At 37.6% G+C, this 14616-nt stretch overlaps 1 protein-coding gene across 11 annotated transcripts in view; it reads left to right on the forward strand.

Annotated features, from left to right (window-relative positions):
- Window positions 1–14616, forward strand: part of LOC100678509 (nuclear pore complex protein Nup160 homolog) — a 311275-nt gene that overhangs the window by 149450 nt on the left and 147209 nt on the right. For all 11 annotated transcript variants that reach the window (XR_004345105.1, XR_004345104.1, XR_004226940.2 and 8 more), the window contains 3 exons: window positions 9246–9464; window positions 9533–10215; window positions 10272–10619. Coding sequence is in view for 7 of the 11 variants with exons in the window: in XM_031925542.2 (XP_031781402.1) it covers window positions 9246–9464; window positions 9533–10215; window positions 10272–10619 (1250 nt within the window). In the remaining 4 variants the exon portion in view is untranslated. The remainder of the gene's footprint in view (window positions 1–9245; window positions 9465–9532; window positions 10216–10271; window positions 10620–14616) is intronic.

Here is a 14616-nt window from a genome sequence, read left to right on the forward strand (position 1 = left end):
CGCTCTTCTCTTCTGGACTGTTAGTGAGACTTCCTATTGGCCTCTTGCTTCCGACACTGGCAAGTACCGCATCTTTGAGAAGTCGTCCTCGTGCGCCTCTTCTTGCATACTCGCTTGAGGAAATGTTGTTTTTAATTTACTCATCATGTTTGATTTCTTTTCGGAGTTTCTTCTCCTATCCTGTATTTTAGGAAGAAGCTCTTTAACAAGGTGCTAGCATCCGGTTCTGATGCTCCTTGGTTATTTTAACGAGGTTGATACTCCTCCCCCTCCTGCCCCGCCGCTTGCTCAACAGGGCCCCGGGTTTGGGACCGGCGTAGCGGAGTTATCGTGTGTTTGTGCATATATCGCAATAAGGTAAGTGATTAACATAATCTTGTGGCTATCTTTGCTAGATTAAGTTGAACATCGTGGTTGTCTTACGAATAATTCGGGTTTATTCGCGTAACGGGGCCCTCGCTGTAAGTCGTCGGGTGCAAGCGAGCGCTACAGTGTTCTGCTTCTGCAGTATTCGCGGGCAATTAACTAAGTGTGATCGGGAAAATTGTCGAGACGGGCAGAAGTGATTGTGGATATTTTGAAGAGTGAGTGTGCCTGGTTACGACCAAATCTTGGGAGTCGCAAACAGAGTGTATTATAGGTGGCTGTCTTTGTATCTTGGCTACCTTGGCGGAATTTCGATCATTCGGACTTTTACGGTTAGAATACGGTTAAAATACGGTTAAGTGGTTATCTCTGCGGATAAATTGGCTATCTAGGAATATATTGGCTATCTATGAAAATATTGGCTTTTTATTGTAGGAAAATTAATATTAGGTGTCGGCGAGGGCCTGACGCCCCGGGTATAACCACGTGATTTATTAAGGCGTGGATGTCGTAACGTTGCTCGGAAACACCAGCATTTTCCCGCATAATACCCGCAGGAAAACTCCTGTTAACATATTAATAGATCGGGTCGTGACTTAACATATAAATAAATATATTTAATGCAGTCAACATTCTATAAAAGTAATTATGGCTACTAGTACACAAGACCGATTTTAAAATTATAGAATAAATTGGAAATAAATTTCAAATATTAAAAAAATTTTCAAACTCTTTTCAACGCTCCGCGTGCGTTTGAGCACATATTCCGCACCCTTTATCGAAAACTAACGTTCGATACAAAATTCGGTTGATTCTACACGAGTAGGAGATTTGTCGGCCAAGCAAAGCGATTTTGCGCACTAGTATCAAAATATACTAGTTTAACAATCTTTATTGAAAAATCCAAGTGAGATATTCGTCAAAACTTTTTCTGTGATTTTGCGTACGAATTTTTGAAATTTTATAAATAGATTCATTCATTCATTTAGCAATAATCAAAAGATACTTCATTGATTGTGGAATTACTATGATTTGCACGGACGGACATTTTTTAAGCGCTTTTATTGCTAAAAACTAATTGAAATCGGTGACCTGAACTATTTAATTTCAAAGACCGTCTTATATTACAAATAAGTTAGCGAAGAGCTTATTAAAAAATATTCGAAATAGTATGCGTATCGCTCACCTGAATGCAAGTTTAATTATAGCACATTCAGGCAAAATAGAATTTCCTTTGTTGATAAGTATATTGATGTTTTAATTATTTCTGAAACCTGGTTTACTCCTCTTTTGCAATCGTTGCTTTTTGCCATTTATGGCTATAATCTTGTTAGAAACTGTGGCTTACTTTTGCTACGAAATCGTGATCCAATTTCTGTTAACGGCCAGTCTTATATAAATGGTGGAGGCGTTGCATTTTATATACGTGAGAATCTACATTACAACGTTGTGGAGGCTTCCAACTCTCACGAAATAGATGAAACTGAATTTTTACTGCTAAGCATCGATTATGGGGTAAAAATCTTACTTGGTGGCATTTATCGCAGGCCTAAAGGTCACATCTTGTCAAAATTCTTCGATATACTGTTTAGTCTTTCGTACCTGTATACTAATATTGTATTAGCAGGTGATCTAAATCCAGATTTGCTTTCAGACGACTATTATGGCACACATTTACGCAATCTCATTCAGGATCATAATTATTATCTTGTGCCGTGTAGGGCTACACGTCACACCGAGGAGTCTGACATGTGGCTTGATGTGCTACTGACAGATTCAAAAGATTTCATATGAAAAAGGTTATTTCATATGAAAAATCAGATGCACCATTTATTAATGGCCATTATTATATACTGATCGAAGTCTTGTTTGACTCGCCACATTGACAAGTAATTGAATTGACGTCAAGAGATTATCGTAGTTACTCTCCTTCAGATTTTCCAAACTTGATGTTACCTAAATTCTCTGAGCGGACTCTGAATTAAATATCACCATCGATTGTCGCCTAAGAAGTTTTCAGATGATTGCTTGTATAGCACTTGACACTGTAGCACCGCTATTAGCACCGCTTCAGTAGCCTAACAATACCCCTTGGGTGGTATGGAAAACTGTCTATAATGGTTAATAGTTAATTTTCTAATTCTATTATGAGTTCTATCCTTTCCTCTGACCTTCCAACATAAAAATTTTTCTCTTAATTCACCAATCAAATATTGATATGTATTGTTAATTTATCGTCTTTAAGAAACACTTTTTATAGTCCCATCAGTACAGTACTTCCTATGAAATCAATCTCTTCCGAATCGTCACCACCTTTATTACCATAGAGGAATGAATTTATTCCGTTTGCATTATGATATTCATGTCCTTTTTTATCAATCAAATAAACCGTATAATCTACTATGACTGCATGGTTATTAGCTTTCGGATGGTTACGATCATCAATATCACCGTGCGACTTAATATTTTAAAAAATTGATTTAATCAGACTGTTAATGCGGCCATATTTTACTATGCAGTAACGTAGGAAGTATGGCGATCTTAAGCCCGATAACGTAGAGAGCAGTCTTTTAAGTTACGTTATTTGGGGGGGGGGGGGGGCTTTAGATATTTTCAAAAATAACATAAAAATGAAAGACATTACGTTATTTAGTGGGGGGTTGGGGGGGGGGGGGGTCTTGCCAAAATGATCATATAATATAGGAAGATGGCAAACTGATGTTCTATTAGGAGAGAGGAAGTATCCCCAGGATAACCTTTCGAGAGCGCTATGCTCGTTGCATACTAAGCATCCGGACGATTGGTCGGTAGATGAGATCCGCAGTTCATACTATCGGCCAGATTCATGTATCAGAGAGCGAATGACTCCGTCAGTGCAGCGGAGCTCCTTATGTGTCCGGGACTACCCCTCTCTCCAATGCTTTATACACGCACGCCATCTACCTGCGCTTAGGTAGACTATTACATAGTTAAGGCTAGCGCCACATGGTCGGTAACTTGCCGATACCGACAAGTTATCAGTTGCTGCTCTCTTACCTACCAGGTGGGCCCGCTGTTTCAATAAGTGTATAAAAAAAAAATTGTATTTAAATTACATTTCTCGATTCTTTAGAATCAACTAATCCATTTTCGGCTTCGATTTCCGGTATCACTATTTTAAAGAGAATTAAAAGATGTGTATGTTTGTACGTACGTGCATACGTACGCTACTTTGCTAATGTTTATAAAAATGATATAATGAATACCTATATGGGTGTAACACTAAAACTCTGGTTGTGAATATAGAAAAAAATTCGGGTAACAGGAGTGCCTCGTCCGAAATGCCTGGATCACTCCGGGGACCTTGACAGTGAACTGCGTAGCCTTGAGAATTTGTTGCGTGGAAACGGCTCCATGTGGTTCTGGATAAGTTACATGTTTTCAGTTTGAGAGTTCAGAGTAAGCAGATTCCGCTCGCGATACGACTGACTCGCAAAAGTTAGGCGGCTCGAGTTTTGTAATGAACTCAGTAGCCGATTTTCATATTCAATAATGTGAAGTCACGCATGCCTTTCGCCGCTCCTCCTACGCATACATGCAAAACTCTGGCGTATGTGCGTGCGTCGTGTCCCCACTTCCGCAGACTCAGCATAGACCGCTACGGGTAGCGTCGTTGCGTCGCATGTATGCGTAGGTTACGTGATCGCAACGTACGTAGTTACTACTGAGGTACCGCGAGCATTATAAAATATCGTATATGGTCGGGCGCGGGCCCAAATTTAAAATTTATGAATTTTCGGTCGTTGCAATATAGATATTTTCTCTTAAATTTGTATGAAGATTCTAAAAAAATTTTTTCTAACGTAAATATGGTAATTTTGAAAAATTCATCATTCTTGGCGACCTTAGACAGAGCGGAAGCAATTGACCTTATGCACCCAAATTTTACGAACGTTCTATTTGATATAAGTACTAAAATTTCCGCACTATTACAAGTCGCCAAATAGCGTACAAAAAATTCGTTACGCCCTAATATATATGTTCTATATGTTGTACCTGACTCCCTAAAAAAAATATTTCAGCGCGATTCCTTCTGTAATTTTGATATGTGATTTGTGACGTTAGTTTGTTATGTACTGATTTAGAACGTTATAGTGATATCCAAAAAGTTGATGCTATTATTCGACTCTACCTCATATGTAAATTGTAAATGATTATATCGTAATTATTAAAAATATCTATTGCTTCCAGTATCTTATCTTTTCGAATAATTGAAAACCAGCATCTTAACAACTGTTCTCCAGTTTCTTCAAAACTAAGCCAGCAAACCAAGGGCTTGTGCAGAAACCCATTGGAGCACCTAGGATTTGTTTATAAAATTTACCGTTAAATTGTAGGTAGGTAGAGTCCAACAGAACATCAATTCACTGTAAGAATTTGGTTTTTGATATACATAGAAAACCTTTAAGATATTTCCACTTATCGGCCAGGGCTTCGATAATCAGCTGTTTCGGAATTTTGCTAAATAGGGATACAACATCAAATGAGGCCAATGCGTATGCCGAAGTAATCACAGTGTTATCAAGATTGTTTTCGAGTTCGATGCTATTTGTTAGGCTCGATTTTGGTTTAGGTGCGTGTCTATTGAGAAGTGTGCAAATACTCTTATCAAAACGGTATGCGGAACTATTATGCGTATAGGATTATTGACTTTATGGATTTTTATTAGATCATAAGCTCTAGGAACCATTGTATTATCTAGTTTATAATTTACGTGAAAGCTATGTCACATTCAAAAACGGCCCTCCTTTCCTAGCAGTCAATAAGTTTGATTATTTTGTTCTTTAAACTATTCATCGTATTATTTTTCAACTTGATGTAATATTTGGCGTCATTCAATGCTTCCCCTAGTTTATTATTATATACATCCCTATCAATAGCAATCGTGACATTCATTCCCCTTGTCCGCTTTTGTAAAGAAAATATTACCGTTATTTTTAATAAATTTAATAGTACGTTCTATATTATAGTTAATCATTTTGTCTATATAACTGATATGTGGTTTATTTTTTATATGAGAGTTAATGATGTGAATTATATCATCTCTGATCTGGTTATTGGTGTTTTATGTGAAGTATAAGTTAGTTTCTAAATGTTTGAAGAATTCAAAAGCATGCTTATGTTCAAATTGTATTGAAAAATTGAAATTTTCTCCTAAACATAGTGTGTCTTTAACATATTGTGGAATATTACGGTCTGTTAAATTATTAAGCCATTTTAATTTGGTGTGTGTGGTATCCGGGATTTTCTTGTTATGATGGTTATTATTCTGATAATTGTTTTTGTTGTGGTTATCCAGTTGATCTTGTGCGTAGTGACAGCCGTTGGTGGTCTTATTTTGTGTGCGATGTAGCTTTGTTTTTAATTTTTTAAAAAGGTCGTTAAGATAGACAAGTAAGGCAGAAACAACGTCGTTGTTGGTGGTTTGTTGAATGTGTTCCAGTAGGGTGTGTCTTTGTTTGTGTAACAATTGTATGTGCGAATGGATGTCATCAATTTCTATATTCAAAACACGTTTAACTGTGATATTTGAAAGTATATTAAATTTGTAACTAATGTTTTTGCTATGAAAAAATATCTTTACTACTACTGTTTTCCTCTGGACTCGTATGACTTTTACAAATACAATGTTATTGAAATTTTCTTGAAAATAGAGGAAATCAGTAATTAGTAGTTTAAAACAGAGATTACTCTATTCCTACAGTTTAAAAATTGAGAGAGTTTGGCTGGGAAGTTATGATGCATCCACCGTATAGCCCGGACCTTGCCCCGTCGGACTATCAACTGTTCCAATCTCTGCAAAAGTCTCTTAATGGTGTTGTTAAGTCACCACCAATCTAATATATTATTGTTGTACTTTGAGTCGATTCTGCTCTACCAGCTCTGCTGCGAAGGTCGCACTATTATCTTGTATCAATGCCTTACATCTTGTCAATGAAAAATATAGATGGATAGTTAGACCTGTTATGCATGCAAATTCTTCAGAGGAAGAAAAAATCTTACTAAAAATAGGTCAGAATTAGAAGAAGAAATTCTACAGTTTAATTTAAAAAAACAAATAGAAGTTTTGGAATTGAAAGATATAAAAAAAGAATATATTCTAGCCGAAGCAAAATTAAAAATTGTTTGGCAACACAAACGTGTGAGAATTACAAAATTATTTAAAAAATATGTTAGCGTTCGTATTTTCATAAAACTATTGTTGCTAGTACTGAAATAGTATATTGTGTACGAGTTAAGGCAAGTTAGCCTGAGCGGAAGGCGAGGTCGAGCTGCAGACAAGTACTGCAACCACACGAGGCCAAAAAGCCCACTTAGCCCTTGGTGCACACCAGCTCTGCTGCGAAGGTCGGCAGGAACAATCGTTCAGGTGGATGCTGGATGTCAATTAATAAGAACTTTATATATAATTGAAACTATTTTAGTTTCAATTATAATTTATTGTATGCTTATTAATTTATTCGTGGCTTAAATACTGGTATCTCTGTCAACAGCCCGGAGCGTCGTAGCAGAGTTCAGTTTGGTAACAAAATGTCGACTGATCACATCTCGATTTCGGGTGTATTTTTAACCTCGCTGATCTACTTAACGTACGCGCATAGCAATTTTATGTTTGCTGACTTATTACAATATTGCTGTACGTCTCAGGACGTAATAGTGTAAAGCTAGATTCAAAAGAAGCTTGTGAAAATCACTTCGTTAAGTTTTTCGCCCAGAAGACTCAGAAGTTCTACAGTGACGGAATTATGGTTTGCCAGAAAAGTGACAAAAAGTCATCGACCAGAACGGCACATATATCATTGATTAGTGTTCAAAATTTATATTAAAAAATTTACCTTGAAAATATGAAAAAAAACTCAAATCACTTTTTCTCCAACCCAATATATATAATCATAAGTCACGGTGTAGGTATAAAAGTGTCCGCACAACTGCCATTGTGCTAAATAATAGCAATACATACACTGTCCCCACAAGTCACGTTGTAAGTTTCAACATTTCCGAAAAGTTATGCGCCAGTCCGCAAAAGCCTGTCTGAGTACTGTTTCATATATAAATCTGTCTGCACAAGACCTATATATTCCGACTATTGTATCGAAATGTACTATTTTGCCATAAATTTTCGAAATAAATTGTTTAAACTAATTAATGTTGCAATTCTGGCCAAATATTAGTAATGTCCTACCCAAAAAACAGTTAAACAAAGCAACTCAGTATTTTCGAAGACAATCGACAATAAACCGTAAGATTTAAATATTGAAAAAACGTTTTTTGTCATTAATTGTTGAAATAATTTGTTTAAAGAAATCAATTTTGCAATTCTGACTAAAAATTAGTATTGTCTGAGCCAAGCAAACGCTTTAAAATAGTTACTTGATGATTTCCAAGATATTTGGCAAATGGCGTACAAAATGGATAAAATCGATTCTTTTTTGCAGGTTATTGTTATACTGCAAAATAATAAAGGCCTATTTTAAAAACTAGCCTCAAGAGTGTTTTGCTTTCTCCAAGAGAGAGCTTTGTTATGGTGAAAATTTCAACATCAAAGATTTTAATAGATTTCGATGTTTTCAAGGTTGCTGAGTCAGAAAAAGTGTTTTTTGAAAAATGTATGTCGGTACGTATGTATGTATGTATGCGCGTGTGTGCTCGAAAATGTTTATTACGATAACTTCCTAACGCATTTATAACAAAAAGTGATGGGTTTATACATCATCGGCCTCACGTGGCCTAGATAGTGTTTTTGTACCTTTATTCAAATTACCACAATTATTTTTTTCCCCTGATTTGTTTGAACCTTACATGCTAATTCCGACACCCATGTCTATGTATCCTGGGAGGCTTTTCCGGTGAGGACATTTTTCAGACTCACACCTTGCCAGTTAAGCTGATACTCTCCACCTTCGCAGGGGTGTCGGGTCCACTCTCCCAATGTAGCTTCGTCCGGAGAATGATCCATGTATCATGCATGGGACCAGCTCCTCGCCGGTAAGGCCGACGCTCACTGCCTAGTGCATCGGACTGACTACCTTAACGTTTATTTACCACCGATATAGTCCCTACCACTGTTTCGCATTCGCCCAGGCTTGAGCCTGTGAGACTGGGAAAACTCAAAATTACACAGAAGGAACATTCCGGGAAAAAACCTGCCTCGAAACAGCCGGAGTCCAGGGTTCTTTTTCCGTTAAAAACAACTCAGAAAAGTGCCGATTCCCTCCCCCTTCTCTAGTTGCACAATGTAGTATTTTTTTATGCAGTGTGCGTAAAAGTCGATTTTACGTGCAATAAATCGCATTTTATGCCCCTTGTATCGACAAAAATAAATTTTCGATACACGTTTAAAAATTGATTCCACACTCATATGATTGTCACCCTCGCTTTTTTAAAATATTTTTATTAAGCTTTGAATCATTTTATTAAAGAAAAACGATTCTTTTAATCATCACATCTCTTGGAAAAAGCATACTGTTAATAAAATTAGTAGCGGTTTTTTAGTATATCATAATGAGTATTTAAAAAAAAATTCATTACGATTGGGCTTATTGGTCTAGCTGCTAGTATTTTTCGTACATCAATTTTTTTTATTTCAGCCCACTGAGCGGTGTCGTCTACTGTCCTAACCTTACTTTTCGCGACAGACGAGCGAGCGAGTATACAAATATCTCGCCGTTCGTTACATTCGATAGATAAAATTTAGTAGCTCATAGTTACATAATCATTTGTTAACGATTTTTCTGAAAAGGGAAATGGAAACTTTTTATGCTCGTTTTATACAGGATTCATTAATTAGATATATAGTATTTGCATTATAATTTTAATTTATAATATCTTTTATTTTATAGCAATGCCAGTGCCCAGAGACTTTTACTGTTGAAATTATTTGGCGCTACACCACATACACAACACCAAAATCGGTCGTTTACTATATTAGAGTTATTTGTAAAGTATGGAGCAAAACATCAAATTTATGATTTAATAGACCACTCAAACTCATACTCATCAAATTTGAAACTTTGGCATAATGGTTTGCTGTCGTATATAAATACGATTTCTCAGTTAATGTATCCTTATATTTGTTATTTCTATTATTTTTATTCAATTTAAATTTTTTTTCTTAACTGACATATAGTTGGCCAATTTCTGGTAATTTCGAGTTTCCAGAGTGGCTTTTAAAAAGTTGCCAATTTCTTTTAGTGCAAGAATATGTTCGTTTACTGAGTACATGGTGTGAATGGAACAGTGCTTCAAGAAAGTTTATTCTTGCTGTTAGTTTACTTGAAGTAGGAGAAACTGAAAAGGCGTGTGATTATTTTTTACGAGCTTCAAATGGTGTTTTAGTAGATTCATTTTTATCAAGTTTAATAACGTCTTCTAACACAGCATCTGACAGTAGCGCTCTAGTTCTCTATTATTTAAAAGTTATTGAAATATTTGAACAACACAATGCTTTTGATTGCATAATTGAATTGGCAATGACAGCTATCGCTGTTGCTGAAACTAACGAGCCTAATCTTCCGACACTTCATTCTATCGTTTTTACACAACACCTTCATTTGCAGCATCACATTGAAGCATATAATTGTCTTAATACTAATCCAGATAATCAACGTCGAGTCGATTGCTTGAGACTACTGGTCCTTGCTTTGTTCAATCGAAAAAAATTAATTGAATTAGCATCATTTCCTTATGTTGATATGTATACTGATCTAGAAAAAATAATGGAATCTCGAGCTCGCAGTGCTGATTTACTAGAAAATAATTATTACGATTTTTTATACAGTTTTCATATTAACAAAGGAAACATCAGAAAAGGTATATAAGTTTTTAATTACATTTGAATGAGAGATGATATTTTTTTCTATTTTCAGCGGCATCAATTATGTACGAGCAAGCTATTCGACTAGGACAAGAATCTTATTCCTTATTAACGATTTCAAAAATTACTCATTGCCTATTATCTTGTATCAATGCCTTACATCTTGTCAATGAAAAATATAGATGGATAGTTAGACCTGTTATGCATGCAAATTCTTCAGAGGAAGAAAAAAATCTTACTAAAAATAGGTCAGAATTAGAAGAAGAAATTTTACAGTTTAATTTAAAAAAACAAATAGAAGTTTTGGAATTGAAAGATATAAAAAAAGAATATATTCTAGCCGAAGCAAAATTAAAACTTATCAAATTTAATCCAGATCATTGTTTAGCAACACAAACGTGTGAGTATTACAAAATTATTTAAAAAATATGTTAGCGTTCGTATTTTCATAAAATTATTGTCGCTAGTACTGAAATAGTATATTGTGTACGAGTTAAGGCAAGTTAGCCTGAGCCGAAGGCGAGGACGAGCTGCAGACAAGTACTGCAACCACACGAGGCCAAAAAGCCCACTTAGCCCTTGGTGCACACTATATTTTTTGTAACGCATGTACTGATTTCCGCCTTTACACACACACGGACACACGCACACGCGCACGCACGCACACACGATACACACACACAGCAAAAACTTTTGGTTGGTAGAAAAAGGTGCCAGTGGGCAAAAAAGTGAGCAGTAGGCAAATAATAGTACATTATGTAACAAGTCGTTGAATATTCCCGCGGATGAGAGTTTACTGCCTTCGCTTCGCTTCGCAGTAAATCACCCGAGGGAATAATCGACTCTACTCTCGTGTTGCATATAGAGCTTTATTCACGTCTGAACTGTGTAGCCACTTTATTTCTTGAAAAGTGGGATGAATTGTCGCGCGGGCAGCCCCTTAGGCGTGGATTGCACCAGCACCAGAGAAGGAAACACTCGGTGGACGTACGAGATCGCAAATGCAAAGGTGTCGTTCGATTTGTCGCTAGCTATGACTGCACAAGCTGTCAACTGCTTGGCGTCTTATCGTGAACTGACTCGGCGCTCGTCCGACCGCGCGCGACTCGAGGCCGGCGGCGCTGTCGGCGATCGCAGCAAGTCGCGACGTCGTTTGCTCAACTCGAGCACGGGAGATGGCGCCACGGGTTCTACGTCGATCTCACTGAGTTCGCTCGACACCGTTGTCACGGCGGAACTCTTTTTCTTTTTCGACGGTTTCGATGGAACATGGGACTTACTCAGCTATCGGCATTTTAATGAAAATATACGTTTGTTGTTATTTTCTTTTTATTCTATTATACTTATTTCATATATAATAAAACAAAATAACAATCATTTTGATAATTTATACAAAATAAATAAATTTTTCTACTTTCAAAAATTCAAATTTGCAAAAATTTCCAAAATTTTGCGAAAATAAAGAGTTTATTTCCCGCAAATTTACTTTGTTTCTCGCATTTTGCAGGAATAAAGTTATTTGCGGAAAAAAAATGAAGGAATAAAATGCTACTTTAGTCCTGCTTCTCCGGGAATAAAGTGGCTATTACAGTCATGAATAAAATTGGTTTTAGACCGCTGCTTGCTTTTTTTACCTGCTGTCGAAATTCTGCTGTAAACTGCAAAAAGAGTTTTGAAAATTTTGAAGAATGTTTTTGAATTTTAAAAATTTTAAGGATTTTAATAAATATTAATACTTGTGTTAATTAATGAAAATGTTAATAAACAATAATACTATAATTTCTAAATAATTATGGCTGCGTAGTAGCCGTGTAAAAAAAGCCATTTTACTCCTGCTTTATATCCATCAAAAACGTGAAAATCCATATGTGTCACAAAAACTATGGTGTGCATCAAGGGATAAGCTGGCTTTTTGACCTTGTGTGGTTTACAGTAAACTCCACACTTGGTCTAAAAAAAGCCCACTTTACGCCTTTGGTACACAAGATACTATTTTGTAACACAAGGACGAATTTTGGTTTTTTCTGACCTATTAAGCGGGACTAAAGTAACTTTTTTTCACACCGACGGGCAAAAAAAAAATGTTAGCGGACGTTTTTCATTTTTTTTTTATCTGGTGGGCATTTTTTGCACGGCAGAGGTCCGCTTGCGCAGAGATTTCTCTGATGCCCACGCCATATAAAAAAATACACACAGCACACACATACATGCTAAAATATTTTGAAGAAAATGGTCAATAGTTAATATAAAATATACGTATGTGTGTGTGTGTGTATGATTATTAACATATGTGTGTGTGTAAACGGGGAAATCAGTGAGCCACCATACGTGGGCTTTTTAGCCTCGTGTGGTTGCAGTAATCGTCTGCGGCTCGTAAACGCCCTCGCCTTCAGTTCGGGTTAACTCGCCTTGACTTGTACTGCAAACTTCACACTCAGCCTAAAAAAGCCCACTTTGTGCCCTTGGTACATAATATACTAGTTGCGCACTTTTTTGAAAAGTGTTGATTTTGATGTATTTATATTATTTAATTATTTTTTGCAGAAAAAAAATCGAATTTTACTTTCCTATAATGTTTGAAGAAGAGCGTAGTTGTTGCGTCAAAAAATAGTCACGTCAGCCCCACTTGATGCTTAAAAAAAAAACACAAACATATTTCCTTGCGTACAAAAAAATATGGTATTCGCCAAGGGCTAAGTAAACTTTTTGACCTCGTATTGCAAACTCCACACTTGGTTTAAAATAGCCCATTTTACGCCTTTAGTAAATAATATACATTGTATGTATGTATGGTTTTTTTCTCTCTCTCGGAAAAAGAGACGGGGGGGGGGGGGCGAAAGGCTTTCGTCCTCTTCTGGTTAATGTGGTCGTCATCACTATAGACATCCTTCATTTTCTGCGCAAACACACGTACAGCCTCTTCGTCTTCTTCTGTCTTCTTTGTCCTTTCTGACTTTCTTGAGAATGTCTGCTGCATAGTTGCTGACTGCGCACCATCCATCCTCTGAAGTCAGCATGGCCGTCATATTCGACTCAGGGGTTACTTTGGTCTGAAGATAACTCTCAAGTTCTTCTCGCTCTTGCTGATATCGTGAGCACTCGCAAAGGACGTGCTCAACATCCTCTGTTGCATCTGAACATATTGGGCAGTTCGTACGGTCGTCTAGTTTGAACCGATGCAGGTACGCCCGAAAACATCCATGCGCGGTCAAAAACTGCGTGAGGTAGTAGTTAACTTTCCCATGTCTTCATCCAATCCAGTCTTCTATCCTTGGTATAAGGCGATGGGTCCATCGCCCCTTGCCAATATCGTCCCATCTTTTGCCATTTAGCTATCTTTTTCTTTCTTGCAGCATCCCAGATCTCTTTCCGGCTTTTGTCATTTAATCGTCTCCTGCCTTCGAATACGTCCTTTCTTTCCAACACTAAAAGGTCAATGGGTGACATGCCTGCTATAATGCAGACAGCATCGTCCGATACCGTACGTGTTCCGTCGTAAGCACGGAAATTCGCGGATACTGGCGCTCTCGTCGCATTTGGCGCGTCTCGCACGCATCTTTCTAAACACGATATCGAGATATCGGCATTATCTCTATAATACCACCGTTCAATTGTGTCCTCTCCGGTCATTACGCGTCTTCCTGCAAAACCAAACGGCCTCACGTAAGCGACACCATAGAAAGGCTCAGCAAAGGCCAAGCGCTAATGAGGGTCTGGGGAAACCCGCTCGCCGTCGGCTAGCGCAACGGCCCGACGGCGATCGTGCACGCACCCCCAATTCAAGCACGGCCGAGTACTTTAAGACGGGTTCAGCCCCGCTTCAGCTTCTCTCTCCCGACCGCTGTGACGCTTGGGATGGGGAATCGGGGGAGGAGGACCGAGGTAATTTGCCACCAACGGAAAAATCTAAAATCAGTCTAGTTTCGGTCAGCACTGAGGTTCAGTTCAATCCTGGTAGAGATCTGAAACTCGGAGCAGGCACCTTAACCGAATATTGCAAATTCAAACAAATCTTATTTTTCTTACTCGTTGAATCTTACCAACTCGCGCGCGCTTGACCAGGTCGATTCTCGCAAAATTTGACGCTGCGACTCCTGTTACAGTCGAGGATTTAGAATTGCCGACGCGACGAGAGCTCTCGCCTTCCTATCCAGAACATCCCTTTCATGCGGTCACCGAGACCAGCCGGAGACACGTCACGTGCTCCCCGCTCGTTCGACGCGGTCGCAAGGTCCGAGACGCATATCGCACTCCTAACATACACATCGATCCACACCTTATTTTCGTTCATAAAATTATCTTGTATTTCATAAATTTAATTTCGAGAGATGTTTTATGCCGCAAGGCTTTCCTCTCTCTAGAGCCCTCATAATCATTATCATTGTGGCTCTAAAATA

The sequence above is a fragment of the Nasonia vitripennis genome (genome assembly GCF_009193385.2).
Source record: "Nasonia vitripennis strain AsymCx chromosome 1 unlocalized genomic scaffold, Nvit_psr_1.1 chr1_random0002, whole genome shotgun sequence".
NCBI lineage: Eukaryota > Metazoa > Arthropoda > Insecta > Hymenoptera > Pteromalidae > Nasonia > Nasonia vitripennis.